General features: G+C 65.0%; 1 protein-coding gene across 1 annotated transcript in view; it reads left to right on the top strand.

Annotated features, from left to right (window-relative positions):
* The first annotated feature begins 533 nt into the window (after positions 1-533).
* Positions 534-27,488, top strand: part of BRD3 (bromodomain containing 3) — a 33,801-nt gene continuing 6,846 nt past the window's right edge. Inside the window, exons 1-9 of the mRNA XM_089913970.1 lie at positions 534-633; positions 15,075-15,400; positions 16,251-16,388; positions 16,974-17,121; positions 17,884-18,098; positions 19,909-20,280; positions 22,618-22,746; positions 24,920-25,111; positions 26,293-26,516. Coding sequence (XP_089770096.1) covers positions 15,188-15,400; positions 16,251-16,388; positions 16,974-17,121; positions 17,884-18,098; positions 19,909-20,280; positions 22,618-22,746; positions 24,920-25,111; positions 26,293-26,516 — 1,631 coding nt within the window. The 5' untranslated portion in view covers positions 534-633; positions 15,075-15,187. The remainder of the gene's footprint in view (positions 634-15,074; positions 15,401-16,250; positions 16,389-16,973; positions 17,122-17,883; positions 18,099-19,908; positions 20,281-22,617; positions 22,747-24,919; positions 25,112-26,292; positions 26,517-27,488) is intronic.

Here is a 27,488-nt window from a genome sequence, read left to right on the forward strand (position 1 = left end):
TGCGCGCGCGCCGACGCCCCGCCCCTACCCTCCTGCGCGCGCCCCCGCCAGGCTAATTAGGCACGCGGTTTGTTTACAAACATGGGCGCCCGGCAGGTACGCGCCGCCCAGACCGTGCGCGCCCGAGGTTCGAGGGCGGCCCCCCCGGACTCCGGGGTCCTCCGGTGCGGGCGGCAGCGGCGGGCGAGCGCTGGCCGCTCTCCCGCCTTTTGCGCGCCTCCCCGAACACCAGGAAATACGCCCAGAGGCGCACGTCCCTTGCGCGGGAGGGCGCGCGGGAGGGCCGCGCCGGGTCCCCGAGTCGCCGCCGGCGCCGCGCCCCGCCCCCGCGCGCCCCCCGGCCCGGGCCCGCTCGCGGCCGGGTCGGCGGGGCGGGCGGCGGGCGGGGGCGCGCGGGGCGGGGCGGGGCGCGGCGCCGGCGGGGCCGGGACATGTAGTCCGCGCGCCATGGCCTCTCCTGGGCGGCCCCGGCGCGGGCCCGGCCGCGGACTACGACTCCCGCCAGGCGCCGCGGCGCAGCGCATGAGCCCTGCTCGGCTCCGGCGCGTCTATTATGCTGCCGGGGCCGGCGAGCCAAAGAGGAGCCGGCCGCGCGGGCCGGGAGGGGACGGCCGCAGGAGCCCCCGAGGCCAAGTACGCCTTTCTCTTGCTTCCTTGCGCGCGCGGGGCGGCGGGCGGCGCGGGTGGCGGCGGGCCGGGCGGGGCGGGGAGCGCGGCCCCGTACGCCCCGCGCAGGCCGCCGGCGCGTCCGGGGAGCCGGGCGCCCGGGACGCCGCCGCCGCCTCCGCCTTTGTGCGCGGCCACGATGCAACAAAGCGCGGCGGCGGCCCGGGGTCGCGACGGCGGCGGCGGCGGCGCGGGCCCCCTCCCTTCCGCCCGCGCCCTCCCGGCCGCCCGCGTCCCGGGCTCGGGGGCGTCGCCGCGGCCGGGGCGCGCAGCCCGGAGTTGGCACGGCCCGCGCGCCCCGCGCCAGCGATCTCCCGCGCGCCCTCCCTCACGGAAAGGATTTTTTTCCCCCTTTCCTCCGCCCGCCATCTTTCGAAGGGGGGATCGGGGCGGACGTGGAGGGGAAGGTGCGCTTCGGCGCCACTTTCCCCGCGCCCCTTTCCCCGCGCCCGTCCCGCCCGCCCTGGCTCCTGGCCGCGGGTATCGCGCGGGGGCCGTCGCCGCGGCCGGGGCGGGGGGCGAGGCCGGGCCCGGGAGCGGGCGGCGTGGCGTGGAGGCCGCTTTCTCCAGAGTTAGGGGCGCGAGCTGACTTTGAGCCCTCTGGAGTTGCTGGGTCGTTGCAGCGCGGCCAAGAGGAGACCCAGTTCCCGTTTTGAAATCAGCCCGAAAAGCGCTTAATCCGGGCGAGGTTGAGTTGCGGGAGGAACGGGGGTGCGTGCCCTCCTTCCCACTCAGGGTGGGCCGCGGCCTGACAGCACGGCACAAGCTCATCGGGGAGAAGTACTCACCCCAAATCTCACACGGACTCCCGGCCCTCGTGGGCTCCCCGTGAATAAAGCTGGGGCTAGGGGGAGTCCTCTTCCTCCACCGGTTGCTCATCCGGGGGCAGGCCGGGGTGGAGGTCTTGGGCCGCCTCCTTTCCCTCGGGGCTAGGGGGCAGTTTTGGAAAGATGAAAGTGGGGGTACGGAACCGGTCCGCCTGGAGACCCACGTGGGGTGGTCCCGTGGTCCATCCTGAGGGTTCCCGCCATTGGGCCCAGTCCCTGACCATCCTATGATCCTTCATTTTGGCTGAAAGCTTTCTGCCCAAAAGTGCATAACTGGGGCTGCCCCCGTGTGTTCCCTGGGTTGTGGCTGCAGAGTTAATGGGGAGGTGGCATTGGGTATCAGTGGGCAAACTGGCTGGAGGGCGGAAGGCAAGTAAATGAAGGAGTCGCTCTGGCCCCTCCTCCTCGTGCCCCCCCCCAAGTGAAGACGTAGAAGAAAGTTTTTTTTGTTTGTTTTTCTTTTTTAATCCTGCTTTTGTAGGCCTTCTTCCTGACTCTTTCTTTAAAATAGGGGTTCTTTTCCTGGGTCCATGGAGTGGCTCTGGGGAGATCCTGAAATCTACGCAAAGTCGCCTGGGCGGCATGTCTTCTGGGGGAGTAGTTGGCTTTCAAGGGTAACAAGAAAAGGCCTGAACCCGTGCAAGGCTGAGTCTTCAAGAGTTAGGGACCTCCTTCCCTCCCTCCCTCCCTCCCTCCCTCCCTCCCTCCCTCCCTCCCTCCCTCCCTCCCTCCCCCGTCCCTCCCCCCTCCCTCCCTCCCTCCGTCCTCTGGCAGCCCTGAGTGCGGCCTCTCATTTGCAAATAAAGCTCTGTGTTTGCCCTTTTCTGTCTTGAGGCCTTGATGTGTGCTGGTGGTTACAGATCGGGAGAGATAGGGCACACGGCATCTGGGGCGGGCGGTGTGGGCCATTTCGCTTTGACCTTTCTGGTAACCTCGGGGGCCCCAGGACTCTGGAATCCCGCCCCAAGCAGCTTCTCAGAAGCTTCGATCCAGTCCCAGCCCTGCCACGGGGACGTCCGGGGAGGAGGGACGGGCAGCACCAGGTCAATTTTTGTTTTGTTTTTAGAAAGTGGAGTAATTGCTTTCTCTCCACCACAGCCCGCGCGTGCTTGGGAAGTGAGCTCTGAATAAAGGGAGAGGATTTGTAAATATTCTGCTCCTGCCTGCCTGGCCCAGCAGAGCGGTCACGGGCAGAAAGTGAAAGTGGGGGGGGGGTGGCGGGGTAAAAAGCGAACCGCCTACCGCCCGCCGCAGCCGGCGGCTGTTCCTGCGCCCTCTTCCTCCAGGCTGGCGAGTTGCCAGCTGCCCGAGCCCTGCGCCGGGCAAGCGGCGAGGCGCACGGCCATTTCCTGGTTCTCGGCGGCAGAGCTTTCCCTGGGGAGTGCTGGCCGCGGCCCCGAGTGGAGTGGTTGGTTCGGGACCAGCGGGCCGGCTCCAGCGTCTGCCTGGCTCTCCGTCCGCCGCTGGTGGGTCCTGTTCTCCTCGGGAGAACGGCTCTCATCCAGTGGGTCCAGGGGGAGCTGGGCCGGGTCGGGAGTGGGGGGGGGGTCCACCGCCCCCCAGCGAGCGGCTGCATCTGGCCGCTTGCTTCAAGCCTCTCTGCAGGTCGCTGGATTTTCGGGGCGGTCGTGTGGGTGGGCGAGTGAGTAGCCTGGTCCGCCTTTCCCGTCTCCCCACGTGATGGTCTAGCTGTAAAGCGACAGAGCCCCCAGGCAGGGCCCACAGACCCTGCATTAGCAGGGCAGTATCTAGTCAGCATTCCTTGCTTCCGAAGGAGACTTTAGTGAATGGTGGCAGAAAGCAGCGTCCTGCTGGCCGTATTCCTGCCTGCTGGGAACTTGTCAGGGGAGCCCCTGCTTGGGAGCCTGCCCGCCGTCCCACCCGAGGCTCTGCCCCCTGGTTGCGGCAGGTGTCAGAGCAGCGCGCACTGCCCATTGTGCTTGGCTCGGGGCTGCTGGTAGGTGCCCAGGCGGTGAGTGGCTTGTTGCACCTCCTCAGCCACCCCGCCCCGCCCATTGTGAATCCCTTTGGCACCTGCACCCCTGCTCCGGGTGCCTGTGGTCCTGCCTCTGAGAAGCACGGGCCTCTTAAAGGCAAAGCGTCACTTTCTGGATCTGGAGCGGAGATGACGGTTACCTGTGTGGGGGTGTCTGTCCAGAGGCCGGAGGCTCTGCTGTGTCAGTGCTGTGGGTGAGTGTTTATTTCTTTTGCCAGGTTTTAACTATCCCACAGGAGAATCAGTTCTCAACCTAACTCCTTTTTTAGGGCCTTTATGATCTCGAGTTAGAACCGGCAGGTGCACTTGGGGGGAAACCCCCCTCCCTTCCTGCTGCAGTACTGGGAGAGTGCACCGGAAGGTCACGAGGTGCCTGGGAGAGTCCTTTCGCCGCTGCTTGGGAACTGCCACTTGGGATGCGGGGTGGGGGGCCTTCAGGTGCCCCAGTGGGATTTTTCTGCCAGTGCTGGAAGCTGGGCTCGGTGACCCGTGTGGCAGCGTTTCCACAGTGATGTTCAGGAGTGTGATCCGGAGGGTGTTCGGGGGGGGGGGGCTGGGGGTACCTGTGTCACAGGTGTCAAACCATCGTGAGGATCTGGGGCTCCGGGGTCCCCGCCGAGGTCCCCGGTACGCGGGGGCAGGAACGTCCTCACCTCCTGTGAGGCCGAATGCGTGTCGTGTGGCTGGACCCTCGTGATGCATTATCAGGAGGAGGCGGAGCTTGGGGGCAGCCTGGCCTGAAGGTGTCTCAGGGATGAAACTTGGGAGCAAAGGGAAAGGAAGGGCAGGAACGGGGTGCTGCCCAGCTCCAAGCCCGCTTGCGCTGTCGGGCAGAGCCGTGGTGGTGCCAGCCCGGTGCTGGAGGCTGCCTGTTAAGAGCTGGGGCCCTGCTGGCTGTGCACCCCAGATAAGGCGCACACCCACCCTGTGCTCTGTTGTCTTAGCTGCCACCAGGCTGTCGTAGGTCTGGGGTGGGGAGACACCAGTGACCGTGTGACTGTCCCCTGGGTTGACAGACCCCCCCCCCACGCCCCGCAGGCTGGGAGGGGCAGCAGGATGCGCTAAGTTGCGAGCACCCGGGCTGTGGGAAACGTCCCAGCGACGGCGGGCCAGGGTGCTCAGCCCTTGGGAGCCTGAGCTAAGCCTGGTGCTGGTTGCCGGAATGGGTGCCGGTCCCTCTCCAGGGCTCCCAGGCTCCGGACAGCCCTCCCGTGGGAGCACCTGCTGCTCTGGAAGGGCGTGGGCACCCGGGGAATGTGTTTGTGTTGGGCAGGGTCGGGGAGGTGAGAGCCTAACTCGGACCCTGGTTTACCAAGGCTGCACCATCCTATCCTCGGCCCCGCTCTGGGCTGGCGCCGGCGGGCTACCCTTCCTGCCGCTGACCCTGAGGGGCAGCTAGGGTGACGGGTGGGGAGGGCTGGCTGCCCCTCGACATCAGGATCCGGCAGTGGTCGGGGGCTCCCAGTCTGCTTGCCTGCCGCTGTGCCTCTGGGCTCCGTGGCCTCCCAGGCCCTCTCCGCCTCATGTGCCCTCTGTTAGGTGGGGTGATGGGGTCAGAGCTTCCTTCTGAGGGCTTTTCCCTGGGGTCTCAGGTTGAGAGGGACCTGGGGGGACAGCCATTTCCTCGGTCTGGTCTGGGATACAGTGCCTGGCTCGGGGTTTTCGGGGTTGCTAACGCACACGCGTCGGGCACTGAATGGGGGGTGTCCTGTTGGGACGGGCACAGAACACCCCCTGTGGGTATGACAGCACGCCGAGCCTTGGTGCTCGCAGGGCCGGGTCCCCCAGTAAGTGCATGTGACCGCCTGACCCCTAGCAGAGAGGATGGTCCCCCCTTTCCCTCTCCAAGACAAAGTGTGGCGCCAGTCACGCTGTCCTCACTGTGTCCCCTGAGGACCTTCCCCTTCGAGTGGTGGGTCCCTCACCCCCTCCCAGAAGCCCCATGGAGCTTTACACGCCCCCCCCCGACACACACACACACATCACACACCGCTGGTACGGCAGCGTCTTGTGGTTTTTCAGTTGGTTTTTCTTTTGGGTAGGTTGGTTGAAAGGTGGGAGGAGACAGAGCCTCACAGAGGTGGGGCGGGGGCGGCTGGCCTGACCCCCGCCGTGAGCAGTGAGCCCCACTCAGCAGGGCTGGCGACGCCCACCAGAGCCAGTATCTCGGGTCCACGGTGAGGCCGACGTTCTGGCCAGAAAGGAAACCTTCAGAGGCTGGCTTCCCCGAGGGGGGCTGGCGGGCTGGGGAGAAACATGGGGCATCAGGGAAAACTGGATCGAGAAGGAGCCTTAGGTGCTTGGGTGCCGGGGGTGCAGAGCCGAGAGGACATGGTGGCGTCAGGAAGGGGGACCATGGCTGCCGGCCCCTCAATGGGCCAGGCAGGGTGCCTCAGGAGACCCCATAGGCCTCGGGGTGCTGCAGACGTTCCGTGGGACCGATGGGGTCCCTTGCCGGTGGGGAGCAGAAGTGATCCAGACCAACGGTGGGCTTGGGGCCCTGGTCGGGGCCAAGGCGCTCCAGGCAGAGCCCCTTCGGGGGCAGCCGTGGTAGCACTGCTCCCTGCCCGGGCAGGGGGTGGGCAGGGGGTGGTGGCCAGCAGGGCCCAGTGTGCGGAGGACCCCCGCTCGCCCACCTAACGTCCCCTGGGGCCCCACGGGAGGAGGCAGTGGGCTCCGTCTGTCACTGAAGCCGACCCTGCCCGCACGGATCCTGTTTCCTGAGGCCCGGCTGCCCGGGGGCAAAGGAGCTGCGGCGGCGGGCCTTGCCCCTTCCTGCAGCTCGCCGCCCCCTGTCTCTGCGGGATTGTTGCAGGAGCTCCGGGAGGCAGTGAGGGAGTGTTTTTTTTAATAAATTTATTTGTTTTATTTATTTATTTTTGGCTGCGTTGGGTCTTCATTGCCACGCGCGGGCTTCTCATCGCGGTGGCTTCTCTTGTTGCGGAGCACGGTCGCTAGGCGCGCGGGCTTCAGTAGTTGTGACTCGTGGGCTCTAGAGCGCAGGCTCAGTAGTTCTGGTATGCGGGCTCTGTAGCTGTGGCACCTGGGCTCAGTAGTTGTGGTGTGCGGGCTCTAGAGCGCAGGCTCAGTAGTTGTGGCGCACGGGCTTAGTTGCTCCGCGGCACGTGGGATCTTCCCGGACCAGGGCTCGAACCCATGTCCCCTGCATTGGCAGGCGGATTCTTTTTTTTTTTTTTTTTTTTAATAAATTTATTTATTTATTTATTTTAATTTTGTCTGCATTGAGTCTTCGTTGCTGCGCGTGGCCTTCTCTAGCTGCGGCGAGCGGGGGCTACTCTTCGTTGTGGTGCGTGGGCTTCTCATTGCGGTGGCTTCTCTTGTTGCAGAGCTCGGGCTCTAGGCACACGGGCTTCAGTAGTTGTGGCTCACGGGCTCTAGAGCGCGAGCTTCAGTAGTTGCGGTGCACAGGCTTAGTTGCTCCGCGGCATGTGGGATCTTCCCGGACCAGGGCTCGAACCCGTGTCCTCTGCATTGGCAGGCGGATTCTTAACCATCGTGCCACCAGGGAGGTCAGGTGGAGGAGTCTTTGGGGTTGGGGGGACGGCGTTGCTCACAGCCTGGCTCTGCTTCTGACTGGATGGCCTCGTGCCCCTCGATCTCTGAGCCTCTGCCCCCCCCACCTGGAAAGTGGAGCCCACGTGACCCACACTGACGCCAGGATGGGGCCCAGGGAGTCGGGGCCGTGTAGCGTCGGGCCCCCCAGGGGTGCCTGACTCACCTGATCCCTGAGTCACCCTACTCAGGAAGGCTGGTGGGTCTGAGCAGGGCGAGAGGGAAGGCGGAGGGAGCGCAGGCCCTGCCCCTCCCCCCCCCCAGGATGGTGGAGTCACTCCCTGGCTTTTTTCCTACCTCTGATCACCCCTCTGAACGTCAGCACCCCCTACAAGCCTCCCCTCCTTCCTGAATGTGGCTCAGGACTTCCCCCTTCAGGCCCAACGCCCTCCAACCTAGGAGCCTCCTGAGGACCCCTCCACCTGCTTCCTCCTCTGACCCCCGGCCTCATCCCCGCCCCGTGGCTGGAGGCCCTTCCCCTGATGCTGGTGAGTGAGGCTCTTTCTGCCCTTCTGTCCGGCATCCTCCATCTAGCATCCCCTCGACACCTGTCGGGGTCCAGGCTGCCCAGGAGTGCCCTCCTCTGCCTGCTGTGGTCCTGTCTGTGGCGGGAGGGCCGGAGCTGCTGCTGCTGCGTTTTCAGGGTGTTTCCCACAGTGGCAGCTGGACAGAGGTCCCCACTCTCTCCTTGTTTGTCCAGGACCCTGAATAGCTCTGGTGTCCAGGCTCTTCTGATGTGTCCCTCTGGGCTGGGCGAGCCTACAGGGGCCGCTTCTCTGCACTTTATTTCCGATTCCAGTTCCCCAGGGAGGAATGAGGTGGGTCCCAGAGGATGAGTCCAGGGGCGGGGAGATGGCCATGACCTCCGGGTCCGCCTGCCCCGGTCTGCAGCCAGGTGTGTCCAGCTCCCGTGAGTCCCTCACGGAGTGGCGAGTGTGTGACTCTGGAGGGTGGGGTGACTGGCCTGTGTCCCCCGCCTGCCGCTGGCCAGCCATTTGGCTTTCTGGACGCTTCCTCAGGATCCCACCAGAAGCCCTGTCTCTGGGTTTTCTCTTGCTGTTCAAGGGCTTTTGTGGTCTGTCTGAGCATTTCCTCTCTGGGTGGTTTCGAGGGAAGGTTGTCTTCACTCTGACCTTCGCCCTGTTTGTGGTTCCGCCTCCCGCCCCGTCGGGCAGCCCTGGGAGGTGGGGGTGGGGGAGATTCTCCGAGCCTCGGTTTCCCCTCTGAGGGGTGGGGCCCCGTTCCTGCCCTCGGCCCGGGTGTCCCCGCGCGGTGCGCACCACCGGCCAGGCCAGCGGATCCTCAAGGCTCCTTTCCGAACCCCACCTCCTAGAAGGCTGGTTTCCAGCTCGGCCGGTGTGGAGCGGGCCCGGTGGGCTGGGACGCCGGTGAGATTGGGCTGCACGTCTTTGCCCGCAGGAGATGAGACACCCCCGTCCCGCTGGGGGCTTGGGGGTGGTGAAGGGGAGACTTGGTAACTTGCGGGTTTTATACGTCTGGGTTTAGGGCGCTGGGCTCTGTCACCTGCACTGCCCCACCCGGTCCCAGGTTATCCTGCCTGAGTCCATCTCCCCCCACCCCCTCACCTGTAGTCCTTTGCCCTGCCAGGCGGTGGGGGGGGGGGTGTGTGGCACGAGGAGTAGGGTCATGTCCCCCAAATCTCGCTTTTGCTGTGGTGGTGGGCAATGCAGGGTCCTGAGCACCCAGGGAAAGGGGGCATCACCCTCTTCTTGTGGTGGGGCAGGGGCTTTCCAGTGTGGCCAGTCGAGAGACAGCAAAGGCTCCCAGAGTACTCAGCTTCTGCCACGAGCACCCCTGCTCCGTCCTGTCCCCTCCAGACCCCCGCTCATTTCAGCCCCCTTCCCACCTCCCCGTTTTCACGAAGCAAGCTCCAGGCACATTTCCTTCGTAAGACGTTTGGTACCCACGTCTAAAGGACAAGGGCTCTTTAAGAGTTATAAAAAGCCACAGCACCACCGTCACCCCCAGAGCGTTGACGTTGGATCCCAGAGATGGTCCGAGAGACAGCTTTGAGGTAAATGCCTCTTGCCTCACTGCCGGGCAGGTGCTTCTCACAAACTGGCCCAGGGCACAGGCGCTGGGGTCGGGAGCCACCACCTCGCCTGCCCCGCCTTCCCTCTCGCCCTGCTCAGACCCACCGGCCTTCCTGAGTCAGGTGACTCAGGGATCAGGTGAGTCAGGCACCCCTGGGGGGCCCGACGCTACACGGGGAGGGGTGAGCTTTCCTCCTGATTCTTTTGCAATGAAAGCTGACCCTTGACAGCTGATACAAGGCTGTCTGTGGTCCTTATTTACTCGTAGACTGAACATTTGTATGTTTCCCTGCAGAATGTCCTGTCTGATTTGGTATGTTATCTCAGTCCCAGGGGGCTGGGGGTGTCTCTGGGAGACCCCCTCCCCCCACCCCACGGAATGGTGCACTGGCTGGGTTCTGAGACCCGAAAGGTTCACTCAGGACACACCTGGCTCGGGGAGAGCGGCTGTCAGGCTCTGGCCTGTCCCATGAGGCCGGGGGGCGGTGTTTGCTCCCCCGTTCCTGGTGGGCGATGCCTTCTCGTGTCCGAGTGCTGGAGAGGGGATGTCAGGTGTTCCCGGGGCTCACGGGCTGTCCCAGGAGGGTGGGCGTCTGTGGGGGCTTTGCTCCCGCCCCCAGGGGGCAGCTCGACAATGTGGTGAGAGCCTGAGCTGGCACGCCACCTGTGAGCTCTGGGTGCCACGGGCTGACCAGGGAACCCAGGGTGGGGTCCCAGCCGGACCTTCTGTCTGCTCCTTCTGTGGCCCCTCGTGGTGTCTCCGCCCAGCCTCAATGGCTTGGAACATGGGAACGGGCCGGACCCTTCTGGTACCCACCCCCCACTCTGAATCTGCCTTGTTTCCCTTGATTTGGGGGCCTGTGGGCACCCCACTGGGATTCCCTCGAGGACGAGGTCTGGCGGCTCCCATGGCAACTTTGGGTCCCCGGCTGGTGAGGCCTGCTGGGCAGGGTGACCAGGCCTCTCTCCTGGGTGGGGCCTGGCATGGCCTGTGTTCCCACGAGGGCCCAGCGCCCGCCGGGAGGGGACCGGCCCGGGGGGAGGTGTGGGGAGGAGCAGCTTGCTTCCTTGCTCTCCGATGGACAGGCCGCCTCCGTCTGCACCTTCGTCGTCTCCTGCGCAGCTCGCCGGCTCCGGCCAGGGCGGCTCAGCTGGGTGGCCTGTGGTTCCCTGCCAGGACCACGTGGGGTCGGGAGGAGGGTGACGGGTTGCTCCTGGTGCGCCGGGACGTGGCGGCTGGGAGAAGTGGGAAGCTGCGTTTGTGTTTTAAACGGGTCCATCCCATTGCATAGGCTGGGCCCATCCCAAGTGTAACCTCACGGTGTCTTCATGGCATGCAGAGGTGGGTATCCAGGGACCCTCGGGCTCTGTCCCTTTGCTGTGGCCCCTCCCTGCGTGGCTTGGGAACCACAGGCACCTCCTTTTTTCCACCCGAGGGGCCAGTGTCACCCAGCTCTCTAGCCACTCTCCGTGATGTCCCTGGCCTCCCACGTCCTCGTGGGTGGGGAGCCGTGCCTCCATCCGTGGGGCTGCGTCGGGGGCACTAGACAGCTGATGGCCATGCTGCCGGGGCTCAGCCAGGAGGGGAGCTGGCGTTGGACCCCGGTGTGGCAGCACCAAGGGGGCGCTCCCCGCTGCCCTTCTGCATGCTCCTCGTGTCTGGGGTCCTCTTTGCATCTCTGGCCGGAAGTTAGGATCAGGCCAGGGACTTGGAGGGGCACTGCTGGCCTGTGCCTGCCCCCAGGTCTCGCCAGGTGGCCTTGCCGTTGGTTGCAGTGGGGTCATCTGGTTCCTTAGCTGCCCGGCTCCTCCTCTCACCCTGTGTCACCCGTGATGCCAGGAGCCAGGTCGGGGAGGCACGGGGTCCTGGGCTTATGTCCCCGAATCTCCATGTGGGCAGGCTCAGGAAGTAGCCCGGGGATGGAGGAGCCTCAGCTCTGTCATCTGTGCGATGGGCCTGGTCGTTGACCTCATAGGACCACATGGCGTCTCACCCTCGGCAGAGGTTTGAAGGGCTCCTGGCCGTGGCCGACCACCCAGTGCATTTCTTGGTGCTTCTCCAGGAAGCACGGTGAGAGTCTGTTCCTGTGCGGCCGGGGGACCCTGGGTGCGGGTAGTGGGGGACTCCCCCGCGGTCTCCCCTTCCTGTTGCTTCAAACCCCCGTGTCCCTCCACACCTCTTGTCCGTTACTGATGGCGGTTCAGGGCTGAGCCCTGTGAGAGGGTCAGCTGGTAGACTGTTTAAGTTCCAGCTTCTCTCTGGAAGCAGCCTGTGCCTTCCGGTCTCAGAATGTGGCCCTGACCCCCGCCCAGACCGGGAGGCTGACAGACAGCACAGCTGCTGGCGGCGGGGAGCTGGGCGGCACCCTTGGCATCCATCCTCGTCCCTCTGCTGCCCCGACAGGTGGGCGCTGGGGGGATTTCTCGGCCCTCCGGGCGACACGGGGGTTGCCGACTGCGCCTCCCACTGGTGGCCCTGCCGAGGTCCAGCCAAGACTTCGGGGTCGTCGCGGCCCCCGGATTTCCCCTGGACGGAGCACACGGGGCTGCCTGGCTGCCTGCCAGACTCTGGGGCAGTGTCCCCAGGCCCCAGAGGAAGGGAAACGAGCTCTGAGATGCTTGGCCATGTTTGTACATTTTTCCAAAAGAGAAATCCCTTTACACTTCTTTCTTTTTGCAAAAGTAACACGTTCTTAAAAAGAAAAAAAAATCCACCAGTTCAGAACCGCCAGCAGAAAGGGAGAAAGCAGCCTTGGGGCCCGTATGCTGTGGGTGTGAGGGCCTGAGTGCTGGGGACGTCCATCATCTTCCTGCCCCTCGTGGGAGCGTCCCGAGGCGGCGTGGGGGCCTTCTGTATTCCCGTCCATGCTCAGCCAGGGTCTGGTTTCCTCGGGGTCGCTGTCGGGTCTGCAGGATTGCGGGAGAGGCAAGGCCCGGCTCTCGCTGCGGCTCCGCTCGCCCCGGACGTGCTGGCCCTGAGGTCTGGGCTCTGTGTGAAGGAGTGAAGGCGGTGCCCCAGCAGGGAGCTGCGTGGCCCCTTTACTCCGCCTGCCATCCCAGAGGGCACAGCGCGGGGTGACCTGTGTGATTGTATGTCCCACCAGAGAGGGTCATGCCCGAGCGCCCCGGCTGTCCCTTGCCAATCTCCTCCCCAGCCACGCAGCCCTTCCCAGGAGATGGATCCTGGCTCCTGGGATGGAAGGGGCTTGGGGAGGGGGGTGCCCCCCAACCTCTCACGCTCTAGCTGCCCTTCCTTCCTTCCTCCCTGTTGAGCTGGTGCCCAGGCTGCCGGGGACAGAGGACAAGCCAGGCGCCTGCCTCCGCCGTGGGGCTGCTATGTGGTACCACCTGATGGGGGACACTGTGACCCCTGCGGTCATCCGTACGTTCCTGCAGGGCTTTGAGTGCATGGGGGGCCCCCCCGCCTCGTTCCAGTGGAGGTGCTGGGGGCAACATTCCTGTTTGCAGAGAGGGGGAGGTCCCATTGCCACGTGCCATCCCCCAGGCCGTGGGGCATCCAGCACCTTTTGCATGTGTCGCCTCTAGACCTCACAGACCCTGCTGGGGTCCCAAGTGTTTCCACACCTCGGGACTCCCTGTGGCCTGGGGTGAACGCTGGCATTCGGTGAGCGTGTGCTGGGCCAGGCCCTGGGCTCAGAGCTTAGCCACGCAGTCTGGGACCCACCCCGCCCCGGCTCTGCCTTGCAGCCAGTGGGTGCTCACCCCACGATGGGGTTGTGTCCTGTGTTTGCTGCGGGGGCCAGCTTCCTGCTCAGCCGTGGGTGTGGGGTATTTGGTGATTGGTCAGAAGAGGGAGGCAGGGCAGAGGCCAGGCCGAGGGTCCTGATGGCAGCCCCAGCACATCCCTGCAGAGAGCTGTGTCCGTCTGTCCTTGTGCTCGGAGGAGGCCGGTGTGCTGTGTCCTGCCCATTTTCTGCTCCCTGGACCGTGCAGCAGCAGCGCTGGGTACTGGGCATCTGCCCACCCGCCCCACATCTGGCGGCCCGCAGTGCACCGGGCTGGCATCTAGGCCCAGGGTGGGGGGGTGGCAGGAACAGGGTGCATCCTTCCTTCACGGATCCCGGGTCCCCCCACGTAGGGAGCCGCCTCAGCCGTCCCGGCAGGACCGTGCGGCAATTGGTACGTGTCCAGCACTGACCTTAGCGCTCTGTGTTGGATCCCTTTAGTCTCACAGAACCCTGTGGGGACACAGGGGGACCAGATCCCATGGCTGGCGAAGGGCAGAACTGGGATTGCGAACAGGAGCCTGGCCCCGGCATCTGCTCTGCACCCCTGAACTGCCCGGGGTCCGGGAGGGTCCGGGAGGCCCTGGCAGGTGGTGGCATTGGGGCAGAGGAGCCAGAGGAGGAGAGGGAGGATGCGGGCCTGCGTAGCCACAGCAGCCAGGACAGGGAGACAAGTCACTGGCCAGAGCAGGACAGGCAGTGCTGGTTTGGACAGGAGCCCCATGTAGGGCAAGGCCATCGAGGGGAGGGCAGGCCCGTGGGAGGTTCGCAGAGACCCCAGCAGGAGGCGGTGGTGCTGGGCCAGAAGGGGTCAGACCTGCTGGGGGTGGGGCTCCAGGGTGAGCACTCAGGCGCCTTTCCGTCGGGTGGTGTGTTGCAGCCTCAGTGCCGCCAGCCTGGCGGGCACGGCCGCCCTCTGTACGGAGCTGCCCTGGGGGCCAGGGCGCTGCCCCAGGTTGGCGAGATGGGGGCGCGTGAGAGGCGCCCGCTCGCCCGGGGAGAGTGTGGAGGAGAGGAGCTGCAGGCCCCCAGGATGATGGGCGGGGGGCCCCTAGGGGTGCTCCAGAGCGCTCCTCCAAGGAAGGGCGGGCAGGCGGGGCAGGTTTGCTTGGTGGCCAGGTGTGCACGGCGTCTGTTTTGAGTCCTCTTCCCTCGTGGTCGGGGGGCGCTGAGCAGGCACTGGCTGGGGTTTAACAAGCCGGCATGGGGGGGCCCTGGTCTGTACCTCGTGCTGATGACCGTGGTGTAAACACGCCCACGTGGCAGAGCAGGCTTCCGGCAGGATGTCCGTCAGCCAGCTCGAGAACTCTCCCAAGTTTTAACGATCTGCTTTCGCATGTCGTAGAGAGCATGTTTCCAGCGGCCGACACGCGCTGCTCTGTCCTCCCCGAAGGCTGGCCCCCAGGCGGGCCCTGCCACCCAGCCCAACCCGGCTCAATCCCGTGACAGGTGCACATAAATAACCACCTACGGGGTAGCAGCGTGCACAGATGCCGCCCGGGTCCAGATTTCGTATGCAGCCCCCAGCGCGTTTTGCGTCCTCAAGTGACATTGGGGCCACCGACTTCCTCCCAAGACGTGGTGGGGTTTTGATATTGGGGGCAGCCCCTTCATCCTTTCCTGCACAACATTCCAAGAGTCGGGGTGTGGTCCTACAGCCCCTCACTCGCTGAGGCTGCAGGCTCCCATCGCCTTCTCCCTCCACCCCCACCCCGATTGGCTGAGGGCCGGCCGTGTCCACAGCCCAGCCACCATCACAAACCAGAGCCCGTCCTCACGGTCACGTTAGAACCTCCATCGGTGGCCTCACTCAGAGGGCCCTGGCTCCGTGTGCCACACGTGGTTCCACGCACGTCGTGCCGGGTCCACATCGTAGCTCTCTGCGTGGGGATCAGTCCCTAAAGTGTTGCCACGGTCAAGGGCAGCAGGAGGCTGGTGGGCGGTGAGCCGACAGTGGCCCCCACCTGGACGGCCGCCTCCCCGCCTGCCCAGGTGTCACCTGCTGGCATTCTGTCCCGTCACCTGTGTCTCTCCCTGCCCCAGCCTGAGGGCAGCAGTGGGAGAGTGGTTCTCTGACAGGTGAGGGTTGGCCTGACCGGGGGGAGTGCGCCGACGTGGCCTCACATGACCGCACGGCTGTGCTCGGGGACCCAGATGAGGCGGCGGGGCCTGGGGTGACCGGCCGTTCCCTGCCGTCCCTCCTCCCCCGCAGGTGCTGCCTGACTGGGCCCAGACATGGGATGTCGCACCTCGGCGGGGAGCACAGAGGAAGCCAGGGCCTCGCCGAGCTGCTGCCGTGACGGCCAGTGAGCGAGCAGCCGGAGGATGTCCACCACGACGACGGTCGCCCCTGCGGGGATCCCGGCGGTCCCGGGCCCCGTGAACCCTCCCCCGCCGGAGGTCTCCAGCCCCGCCAAGCCCGGCCGTAAGACCAACCAGCTACAGTACATGCAGAACGTGGTGGTGAAGACGCTCTGGAAACACCAGTTCGCTTGGCCCTTCTACCAGCCCGTGGACGCCATCAAGCTGAACCTGCCCGTGAGTGGCCCCCTACCCGCCGGCCCTGCCCCTCCGCGGCCCCGACTCCTGGGAGGACGGCCCCCCTGGCCTTGGCAGAGATGGTGCCTGGAGGCGGCTGGTCCTGCTAAGGCAGGCACAGCTCAGGACCCACAATGACCAAGGAGCAGAGGGGATACTTAGGCGAGTGGGGGAACGGAGGGCGGCTGCCCAGGGGCAGGTAGCGGGGAGAACCCTTGGCCTGTGGGGGGATGAAGGGGGAGCCGGCGATGGGGCTCAGGCCTAGAGGCTCACCTGTGTCTTCATCCCGTGCCCGGCACTGTCCTGCGGAATGACGCGTGCACACCTGAAACCCTGTGCTCGAGAGGGGTGCGGCCCACTTTCCCAGGGATAGCGCCTCAGCTGCATGCCCGGTGCCGACCTGACCATCTGACGGCTTTCTCTTTTGGACCCCAATAGAGAGCCCCTGAATCCTGCGAGGGGAAGCCCTGGGCTAGCACTTGGCGGCCTGGGTCCTGGGCCAGCTTGGCTTCTGGGCACTGCGGGCCCCCAAGCGAAGTTTGGAATCTGGGGAGGGGTCTCAGCCCCACCTCCAGAGCCTAGAACAGCCCTGGGCTCTGCCCCAGCCCTGCGGGTCTGTGCGTCCACACAGAACCCTGCTTAGGCCAGGGGCTTGGCAGAGATTATGCTGGCCGAGCGCTTGCCCCAGACCTGACGCCCACCTGCCCTCAGGTGAACAGAAACTTGGGTCCAGCCCCAGTACCCAGATCCCTGAGGAGACTGCCCCCTGCACAGTCTCTGTGCTTGGGAGTCGTGAAAGTCGTCATGAATTTGAATCCAACAGTAACACCCCTGAAAATCTCTTTCTTAGGATTATCATAAGATAATAAAAAACCCAATGGATATGGGGACTATTAAGAAGAGACTGGAGAATAATTATTATTGGAGCGCGAGTGAATGTATGCAGGACTTCAACACCATGTTTACAAATTGTTATATTTATAACAAGGTAAGAAAACGGTGTGGCGTGGGCCCTACACGCCCCTGTGAGCTGCCCCTGGCCCGGGGAGGCCTGGGGTGGAGGGCCAGCCTGGGGTTGGCCGGTGCCCGCCGGGCTGGGCTGGGCGCTTTGCAGCAGCTCTCAGACAGGCCCAGGGTGCATCCCAGCCTCGCGCTCAGCCCTTGTCTGGCCGCGATCCCCTTGTGTGGGTCCCACAGGCTACGCGTTTGAGCGGTTGCCTTGTGTGTGGACCGCCCCGCCCGGCCCCGGCCCCGTCCCCTGCTCCAAGGAGGGAACATTAGAACAGCCTTTTCGGAGGGCGTCGATATATACCAGACGCTTTAAAACGTCCACACGCTTGGACCTTTTTTCCTCCGTGGGATGGGATAAAGGGTGGTTTTTATCCTTTGTGGTTTTTGAATTCTTCCAAGAGTTTCCACGTTAAAATATATTCTTTTTGCCTCCCTCCTGCCCCGCCACATCCCTTCACAGCTTGCTAAATAAATGTTTTTCTTGAGCAACCACCATGTGTTTGTCTGCTGCAGACACACGGCTCCTTTCCAGCAGGTAACCTTGCCTCTCCTGTGTCTTCAGCCCACAGATGACATAGTGCTCATGGCCCAAGCCTTAGAGAAAATTTTTCTGCAGAAAGTGGCCCAGATGCCCCAGGAGGAAGTTGAGTTATTACCCCCTGCTCCAAAGGGCAAAGGCCGGAAGCCAGCTTCGGGAACCCAGAGTGCAGGTAAAGGGGTGGACGTGCAGTCCTCTCCACCTCTGGCAGGTGGGCAGGGTGCCGATGACAGCGTATCTTCTGAGGGTCCCTCCGCCCCTCTGGGCTCAGTTTTCCTGACCCAATGTGCAAGGTTGGGTCAGTGATGATCGGAGCTCCGGGAACCGGGCCTCTGCTGTGTGTGGCCTGCAGGCCCGGTGACCTTGCTGCCGCCTGCCTCGGAGCCTCGCTCCGGGCAGGGATCGTGCTCCTGCTGTGTCCCCGCGCTGCTCCTCTCCCACCCGCCTCACCCCCCAGCTCTGAGGACACCTCTTCTGGAAGCCACGTTGTCCCTTTGTCCCCTCCGAGGACTTTGCCTCTTCAGCACACTTTGTGTTCTCTGTGGCCTGTCAGGGAGCGGTGGGGATTAGGGTCAGCACGGGGGGTGACCTTACCTGGTCCGGGCACCTGGAGCGGAGGTGCACCCCGATGGTGAGCTTCCTGGGCAGCCCAGCCCTCCAGAGAGGCCAGGGTGTTTCACACTTACAGACGGGGCTGAGGCTGGTTACCTGTGGAACCCGAGTCAACCCCCTGGCTCTTCCTTACCGGGCTGTGCACCTTGTCCTGGCTCGCTCATTCGGACCACGGAGGCAGCCACGATGAGGGCAAGGGTCTCGACAGGAGGGGCTCTGCTGGCACCCGGCGGGCCCTGGCTGGAGGGGATGGTCCCGGCAGCGTCCAGAAGCATCGCTGGTAGAGCCGGGTCAGTTCAGCCTCCTTTCCTTTGTCCTCAAGGTACGCAGCAAGTGGCGGCCGTGTCCTCTGTCTCCCCGGCAACCCCCTTCCAGAGCGTCCCCCCCACGGTCTCCCAGACGCCCGTCATTGCTGCCACCCCTGTGCCAACCATCACTGCAAACGTCACGTCGGCCCCTGTCCCCCCGGCTGCCGCCCCGCCCCCTCCCGCGACGCCCATCATCCCTGTGGTCCCTCCCACGCCGCCCGTTGTCAAGGTGAGCTTCCCCCGGGGGCGGGCGTACTGGAGGCAGGCAGGTGTGGGGCGGGCAGGAGGGCGCTCCGCCGCTTTCCCCTGGCACCGACCGCTTGTCGGGCGTTGGGCCTATGTGACTTTGGACGGGTCCCCTCCCCCGCCACGCCCGTGAGGTGGGCCGCGGTTCCTGACACCGACAAGGAGACCGAGGCTCGGAGCGGCAGGTCACACAGCTGGTGAGGGCGGCTGCGCTTGAGCCCCAGCTTCGCCGGCCTTTGCAGGGCATGGGCCGAGGTGGGGGGTGCAGAAAGGAGGGGGGTCCCGGCCCTCGCCGCCCGCGCTTGCGCCCGGATTGCCTTGGCGTGGGGAGGGCGATGGCGGCCTCCGCCTGCTCCTCACGCCCCCGTGAGTGTGCGCGCGTCCCTCCCCCGGCTCCCTGCGGGCTTTCCACGGCCGGGCCTGGGCTCGGAGCGGGCGCCCCCCCGCGAGATCCGGGGGCCAGCGAGGACGGCTGAGTCTCCTGCTCTGAGCGGGCCCCCGTGCCGGCCACTGATGTGTATCGTCTTCTCCGATTTGACCCTCACAGCGAGCGACCCTCTGGGGCAGGCAGTATTTCCCCCATCTTACAGATGAGGAAGCAGGCGCTCAGAGGGGTTAAATGGCTCCCCCAAGGTAAAACGCCATCTCCGTCGCTTTCCTCTCCCCCGTGGCCTTCACTGCCTGTACTCGGGCGGCGCCTGGCCCGGCCGCCCCACTCAGCGCCCGGCTGTCTTGGAGCATGTCCTGTCTGCCATGGCCCAATGAGCCCCCGGGCCCCGTGGCACATGCTTGGCCTCCGTGGGCGCCCGTGAAGTGTGTGTGGGTGGCTGGCTCGTGCCCGCCAGCCTGGGGGCAGCGGCTTGGCTGGGGCGGCGACTTTGGTGGCACTCAGACAGCAGACCCCCGTGAGGCCGGCGGCCCAGGTGCGCCTGGCTCCCAGGGGCTGCTCCGCCCGCCTGAGCTGAGGGGAGGGGAGCCCCCTGGGCTGGCCTCGGGGTCACAGCGACCCTGGCCACCCAGCCACGAAACACGCTCTCACGCACTGGACACACCCACCAAGTGCTCGTTGGTCATTTCAGTGTTTCCTCCCCCGGTGGGAAGTAGCTCTGTGACATCTGCTGCCCTCAGGGTCAAGTCCAGCCCTGCCCAGGCACTTAGCCCCCCCCCCCCCCGGAGTCCTTGGTCCCCAACCTCGTGCTGCTGCTTGTGTTTCCCGGCTGGGCCGCTGCCCCCGCCCCGCCCCCCGCATGCTCCTCCCGCCCCCCTCGTCCCGTGGCTGCCACTGTCCTGGGAGCGCCAGCTTTGAGGCCCGCGTCTGGGACGCCCCTCTGGCCTTTGACCAGAGGGGGTTCTCTCGTCCCTGCTGTCCCCAAGCCCCAGTCCCACTTGGTGACGGTCCCAGTCACGGTGCCACCTCGGTTGTGCGAGTCCCTGAGCCGCGGCCCAGCCCCAGGCGCGGGTGGGCTGCGTGCCGCATCTCACGCCGCTCGGGGTGGTGAGCGCCCACCGTGACCGCGCGGGGCCTGGGGTCTTGGCGGGTGGGTGGGGCTCAGGGATGGCCCGGGGGTAGGTTCGGAGTCCAGCCTCACCACCGCCAGCTGTGTGACCTCGGGCCGGCAACGTGGCCCCTCTGAGCCTCGGCGTCCTGCGTGGCGCGGGGCCCCGGGAGGATGGCCGCGACCATGCATGTCCTTGCTTCGCTCGGTGCCTGGCGGCTGGTCCGCACTCCAGGGGCGCCACCGCAGCGGTTCTGATCCCGGATCCCGGGGCTCACTGTTGTTTTGCTGTCGCAGAAGAAGGGCGTGAAGCGGAAGGCAGACACTACCACGCCCACGACGTCCGCCATCACCGCCAGCCGCAGTGAGTCGCCCCCGCCGCTGTCGGACCCCAAGCAGGCCAAGGTGGTGGCACGGCGGGAGAGCGGGGGCCGCCCCATCAAGCCGCCCAAGAAGGACCTGGAGGACGGCGAGGTGCCCCAGCACGCAGGCAAGAAGGGCCGGCTCTCGGAGCACCTGCGGCACTGCGACAGCATCCTCAAGGAGATGCTGTCCAAGAAGCACGCAGCCTACGCCTGGCCCTTCTACAAGCCGGTGGATGCCGAGGCCCTGGAGCTGCATGACTACCACGACATCATCAAGCACCCGATGGACCTGAGCACCGTCAAGGTAGGTGGGTGGTGAGCCAGCCGGGCCCCCTTTCCCTGTCTGGGCGGCCCCTGGCACCTGCAGGGCGGCCTGACGTCCCGAGGGTCTGTCGTGGTGCTGATGTCTTGTGCCAGCCCGGGGGCAATGCAGCAGGTTTGGGGCATTGCCCGGCTCCTTTGGCCTGCCCTCCAGCGGCAGACGGGGCCTCAGGGATGGCCCGGGGCCCTGGCGTGGGTCTGGCAGGGTCAGGGAGGAAGGTGTGCTCTGCCCTACGCTCACGCTCACTGGACCGGCAGCTTCCTCGTCATCTATCCCTCTTGAGCCGGTTTCGTCATCTCGTTCATTTTCATCCCGGCGCGTTTGCAGGTCTTTGTAATAACGTTAGGCAAGGTGGCCCTTTCCCGTGGCCCAGCCCCTCCCTGGACAGAAGTGGGCACTGGACGGGGCGGTGGCAGAGCTGAGACCGGGAGCCCCGGCCTCCCGATTCCCGCAGCAGGGTCTTCCTGCACTCGCGGCTTCCCCCTTGGCTTTTGTGGGTTTTCCTCCGGGTCAGGTCAGTTGTGTACAAGCAGGGAAGAGCAGGTCTGGGCCAGGCAGAGATGGAGAAAATTCCCCGGCTGGCAGCGGCAGCCTCGAGGGCAGGAGACCTGGGGTCTTCCCAGAGTGCGTGCGGGAGGGGTTCCTGAGCCCCCGTCGGGCTTGGGCCCCAGCACAGCTGCCCTTCCTCGGTCTGGATCGGTCTCTGACGGTCTGAGGAACGTCCCTGGCCGTTGGACCGTTACCTGGAAAGGTAACCCCACAAAAGGGGCAGGTGGTTTCTTTGCACCGATGGGGTCTGGGCCCTGAGCCACTGGGCTCAGTCACTCTGCCTCGTGTACCTGGACACTGCCTCGTGTATACCTGTCTGGGGCAGACTCTCTCTCCTTAATGGAAGTCTTCCTCCCCGCCAAGGGACAGGACAGACCTGGCCATCTAGGGCAGTGGTTCCCGGGGAGCTGGCCGAGTCAGGCGGGTCTGGCTGGGCTGCGTGACCGAGCAGCTTCCTCACCTTCTCTGATCTTCGTCCTAACTGCGAGGGCAGGGCTCCGGCCTTCTTGGACTCGCTCAGTGCTGCAGTGGCCCTGCTCCTCCTGGGAGCCCAGGAGTGTCAGCTACTTTTCTTTGACTGATTTTTTTCTTTTAATTTGTGTAAGATAGGAACAGAGGGTGAAAAATCCAAGCAAAGCAGAGGTGGGTGGAGAGAAGACCTAATCTCTGGTATCGTTGCCACCCTTTCCAGATATCTTTCCAGCTAATGGTTTGGTTACATCTTTCTGGATTAGCTCCTGGCTCAGGCTGGCTCTTTCCAAGCAGGTTTTGACTGTGGGGCAGTGGTACTTGGGCTCCCAGATGCACCAGGAAAGTGGCCGGCTGTCAAATTAGGGCCGGAGTCTGAGAATCTTGCAGAAGTTGAGAGGGTCTCAGGTGCCCATATCTCCTTCCTGGCTGAGCTACCCCAGACTGGGGAGGCTGTGCAGAGGGCTGGAGCCAGGCAGCCCCAGTGCTGTGGGAAGCTCTCCGGGGGGGTAGAGGAGGACGGTGTGTCCTAGGCTGTAGAGGCTGCAGGTCCTGGAGTCTGACCACCACCAACCCCTCTGTCGAGGCCAGGACTTTGTTAGTCTAGGTGCCGGCGAGGTAGGTGGTTAGGCTCCAGCCCACAGTGTCCCACTGCAGCAGAGCATGGCCCCCAGGATGAGCGGGCACCTCATACCCCCGACACGCGGTCCCTGACTGACGAGCTCATATCTGTGTGAACCCATCAGGCGTGGGGAGCTCTCTCCCTCGAGAGCCGTTGCCCCGTCTGCCCCGATCTTAGCTGCCACTTTGTGGTCCCTGGCTGGCTGCACTTCTGTCCCCACCTGCAGAGCCAGTCATCCCGTGCTCCCGGCGGGGCAGTGGGACGACCTGGTGCTCTGTGAAGCAGGCTAGCTAACAGGACCTGGATTCTCAGGGTAGAAAATTAAACGTCTCATGCTGAGAACTGAGTAGCCCCCTAAACTGGTAGAGAGCGGCTTTTCGCCAGAAGTTGCTTGCTCCCCACCGGAGCTCCTGCCAACAGGGGTGTCGGCGTGTGAAAAGTTAGCCAAAACGTAGAGCTGGGGACTTTGGTTGCGGGAGCTGGGACTTTGGGGAGCACCTTTTTCTTTCTCCCTGAGTGTCAGCCTCTCTGTGGGGTCCTGGGCCCTCCCCTCCAAGCCCTCGGGGCCACGCTTCCACCTTCTCCCTGGGCTCCCAGACGACGTCTCGGGCTGGCGGTGGACGTGCGGAGGGTCCCGAGGCACAGCGGCGCCCTCACGCCCCGTGGCTTGTGTGTTACAGAAGAAGATGGACAGCCGTGAGTACCCAGATGCACAGGGCTTTGCAGCCGACATCCGGTTGATGTTCTCCAACTGTTACAAGTACAACCCCCCCGACCACGAGGTGGTGGCCATGGCCAGGAAGCTGCAGGTAACGCCAGGTGCTCTGTGTGGGGAGGGGCCACCTGGGCACAGGTGGGATTAGCCGCTCAGGGCAGGCACCCGGGAAAGACATGGGTGTCTGGGAGGGCATGTCTCCCGGGGGAGGTGCGGGGTTGAGGGGCGGGGTGTCTGGGGACCTCGTCCACGGGCATGTTTCCCCTGAGCGGCGGCCGAGTGGCGGCCAGGCCCCGAGCCTGCTCCCCAGGGACGTGGTGGCCAAGAGGCCAGTTTCTGCCTCCTGGGAGCTGCAGGCTCAGGTGGGCAGCGGCAAGCAGGTGGGGGCCAGCGGGTGTTCTAGCCAGGGTGGAGACGGAGAGAAGGCAGACGCCTGCTGCCCTGCACTTAACCACGTGCCGGGGGCCCCTCGTCAGGAGCCTGCTGGTGCGGCCCGTGGGCGTCGTAGCGGGGGACGGCTGTTTGTGTAGCCTGTTGCTTTCCCGACCACAAGGCGGACGGCACGTGGGAGAAGCGGGCCTGCAGGGAAGCGCAGTCTGGCCTTCAGTGGTGGGACTTTGCGTACATGCACACGGATCTCACAGGCCGAGTGTGCGCACACCCCTGTATGTGATTATCTGTCAGAGCCTGAGGGCTGCCCGTAGGCCAGTACACCGAGCCTGTTCTTATCTCTCTTTGACATCACGTAGCCTGTTGCTTTTGTAAATACAGGACCCAGAATGTTGTCCTGTAAGACTTTCCCAGTCCCTTGCTCAGAATCCTTTTGAAAACCCGGTACGGTAACTCGGGAGCATCCTTGGTCACCCAGGCCCCGGATGGGGCCTCAGGGGGAGCCTCCTTCAGGCCTCTGGGTGCCTGCCTTAATCTTCCTTACCTTCCTCCTGCCTGTGGGCCCTGGCTGCTGCGGGCTGCCCCCTCTGTGCACTGGCTCCCACTGGGGAGTGTGGTAGAGCGGTCCTGGTGGTCCCAGTACACCCAGAGGAAGCCACCGGGACCCACGGTTTCATACCAAGACCATGAAGCCGAAAGGCTCTGCAAAGCCCCGTGCTGTCGTTGCTCTGTTGATGCTCCTAAACCTTGCGAGTAGCTCCACGAGGAAGCCAGGTGGCGCTGGCAGCAGACGGGCCGAGGGCAGCGGCTCTGATTCTGTTCCAGAAAAGGTGGCCTCTGCGGTGCGGCCACGGAGGTTGGGCACCTTAATCACCGATGCCTGTTCAGTAATTGGCTGTTGGTTGTGTCAAGTCAGGCTGGGTGGGGTTAGAGCATGCCGCTGCAGCAGCCTGAGGTAGACCCACCCACCCCCTGCCGGGGGGGGGGGGGGGGGGGGGGGCGGGGGGGGGCGGGGGGGGCGTTTGCCCAGAGCGGGCCAGGTCATGGCCTTGTGTAGCAGCATACCTCTGAGATGTCTTTACCCCAGGAGGAGATTCTGGGGGACCAGGACCCAGAGTAGGTTCTTACGGGAGCCGGACGCCTGGTCGGTGGGGCTGCACCTTTTGCGTGTAAACCAGGTGTATGTGGCTTCAGGTGTCCGAGCTAGCAGAGAGAAGTCTCCCTTCGTTGCCGCTCATCCTGTCTGAAATGAACCTGGGCCACCGGAGGGGAGGGGATCTTTGTTGAGCATGTGCTCCCAAGTGGGGGGAGGGGATCTTTGTTGAGCGCGTGCTCCCAAGGGGGGGGGGATCTTTGTTGAGCGTGTGCTCCCAAGGCTGTGTAGGAGCAGGCAGTTTGGATAGGACAAGACTTTTGCCTTTTGAGCCAACTTTTGGACCCAACTCAGAACGAGATGTGATACTACAGTAACATCACAGGGGAGAGAAATGGGGAAGCCAAACGAGCTCCCAGATCCAGTGGCTGGGGGCCCCCAGAACAGGGTCAGAGCTCAAAGGAAGGTCCTCTCATTGTCTGTCAGTAGGTGGCAGCCTTGGACCGGGATGCTGAAAAGACTTGCAAGCCGTGGACGGGAGGTGGGGTGTCTAATAAAGGAGCTTGTGTGCCAGCTCCTAAAGGGCCGTGTCTGTGGCTGTTGACTCTGCGCCCTCTGGCCCTGGACCCGCGCTCAGGGCCTGGGGAGGGAGGGGCAGAGAGCAAGCCGGAGTGGGTGGCGTGGAGGCAGCCCTGCGCCCTGGGCAGGCTGGGTCCAGTCTCCCCGACTCCCCCGGGGCTGCCCACGGGCGTCCAGGACCCAGGCGGCCCCTGCTGTCCCGCAGGACGTGTTTGAGATGCGGTTTGCCAAGATGCCGGACGAGCCGGTGGAGGCGCCCACGCTGCCCGTGCCCGTGGCCCCTGTGGTCAGCAAGGGCGTGGAGAGCAGCCGCAGCAGCGAGGAGAGCTCCACGGACTCAGGCAGCTCGGACTCGGAGGAGGAGCGGGCCACGCGGCTGGCGGAGCTGCAGGAGCAGGTGAGTGGCCGGGCCGGGGACCGCGGGGGCCCAGTCCCGGCCAGGCCTTGATCCGACGTTTGCCCTGGTCACCCCCCACCCCCACCCCAAGCCACAGCCGTCCTCCACGGCGGTGTCGCTGGCAGGGCACCCAGCGAAGGTGTCGGTTCCGAGGGCCCCCTCGGCAGTGCCTGCAGGCCCGGGGCCCTGTGAGCCCGACCGGGTCGGGACGTCCCTGGAGCCCTGGAGCCTCCTTCCGCTCCAGAAAGGTCTGGGAGGCACCTGCGGAAGCCGCAGCCGTGGGGCTCCACGAGCCTGTCTGGCTGGGGGCGGGCACGGGCTCCGCAGCTCTGCCAGAGCAAGGTTGTCCTGCCTCGGCCTCTGACCACCTGTGAGTCGGCCCTCCCCACCGCTTCGCGCGCCTCACGTGCAAAATGGGACCAAGAGGTGCTGGATTCCTGGGGGGTGGGGGGCCTCCAGCAGGGAGGAGACAGTGGGGTAACAGTGACCCTGCCGGCACCCCTGTGGGGCTGGGCATCTGAGCTGAGCCTTGTCGGGGATGACGGTGCAGGGAGCATGGCCCTGAGGTGTAGCTGTCGGGCCGGGGTCCCTCCCACGCCACGTGACGCGGCTGGCGTGTGCGAGCCTGGTGCCGTCTTGGCCTGTCCACCTGCTAGAGGCTGGGGGCTCCGTTTCCTCGCCCGTCTGGCGTGAGCCTCCCCTTGGGGTCTGCTGAGGTGAGAAGCGTGTAGAGCACGTAGCACACTGGCAGCCACTTGCCGGACGAGATGAGTGTCTCCTGCCGGCACTGGACCGTTTTGACCCTGCAGAACTGCCGTGTAACATCCCAGCAGCTGCCCACGAGTGGAAAGTCTCCTCTGTGCAGGCGTTTAAACCTCGCCCTAGAGAGTCTCCCTCATCTGGAAAACAGAAACTAGCAGGAAAACCAGGAGGCACCATTTATCGAGCCCTTCGGGTGCCACCTGCCCTGCACTTCAGGCGGGGAGACTGATGCCCAGCAGCTCGCCCGCCGTCGCAGGGGCGGGGAGGGCCAGACGGGCTCTGCCGCCCTCCGGGACCTGTCTGGCTCCCCGGCTCCCCTCCCCGCACGGTGGCGGCAGCTCCTGGGCACCCCAGCCCCCCGCCCGCGGCCCCCTTGGGCCAGCCCTGGGGAGCCCCGCTCAGCTGCCTGTCTCTTCCAGCTGAAGGCCGTGCACGAGCAGCTGGCCGCCCTGTCTCAGGCCCCAGTGAACAAGCCAAAGAGGAAGAAGGAGAAGAAGGAAAAGAAGAAGAAGGACAAGGACAAGGAGAGGCACAAGGCCAAGTCCGAGGAGGACAAGAAGGCCAAGGCGGCCCCGCCCGCCAAGCAGGCCCAGCAGAAGAAGGCTCCCGCCAAGAAGGCCAACAGCGCGACTGTGGCTGGCAGGTGGGCGCCGGCGCCCCGTGTCCTGGACACCCATGTGGCGGGAGGATGCTGGATTCGGGGCTCTGTTCTGGTGACCTGGACCCTGGGCTGTTACGGGGAGATGGGGGCGGGGGTTGGTGGCCCTCGTCTTGCCCGCCTCGTGGGAAGACTGGGAGGACCAAACGAGATCTCTGCCTCGACAGCATGGGCTCCGGAGGGCGGCGCTCAGCTCCCCGTGGGGCCAGCCTCAGTCACAGGCATGGGAGATCTCAGCATCTAGAGGCTTCGGGGACATTTTCCTGGTCTGGGCCCGGGAGTTTGCTTTGGGGGGTCTTGGCGCCGTGTCCTGGGCCCTTGGCACCCCATCCCCGCGTGGCCTGGTCGGTGGAGGGTCGGGGGTGGAGGTGCACCTTGGCGCAGAGCTCCCTGGTCCCCACGGCCTTCACTCAGCCCCTGCCGTGGCCACGCACTGCCCCGAGGACTGCTTGCCGCACATGAGCAGGGACGACATGGGGAGGTGAGGGTGGTGGGAAGGCACGCCGGGCCGGGCGCCTCTCCCGGCGGGGTGGAAGGAGGGCGTCCTGGAGGAGGGGCGACGGCTGCACAGAGGGTCCGGATGGGGTTCCAAGAGTCAGGAACAGCGGGCACAGAGCTGTAGAGGCCAGTGGAATGTGTTCCTCGTGGGAATGAGGATAAGGGTGGGCACTGCTGAAGAACAGAGGCCAGGTTGGGAAGAGGGGAGGGTTTAGGCTGCCGAGGCTGGCCGGCTCGGTTGAGGTGTTTGCAGTTCGTTCTCCAGTGAAAGTGGTCAGATCCTGGCCAGTGTGGAGGATGGATTAGCGAGAGGCAAGAATGGGAGGAAGGATGCCCTCTGGAGTTGCCGCGGTCACGCAGGCAGGAGAGGCCGGTGTGGCCACGGGGGTGGAGCTGTGTTGCTTTGAGAACTCTCTGTGAGGCAGAGTGGACAGGCCTTGGTCCCTGGACGTAGGAGGA

Source organism: Delphinapterus leucas, chromosome 6 (genome assembly GCF_059928025.1).
Source record: "Delphinapterus leucas isolate spDelLeu-1000000601 "Yukka" chromosome 6, BTC_Dleu_Yukka2, whole genome shotgun sequence".
In the NCBI taxonomy this organism is placed as follows: Eukaryota; Metazoa; Chordata; class Mammalia; order Artiodactyla; family Monodontidae; genus Delphinapterus; species Delphinapterus leucas.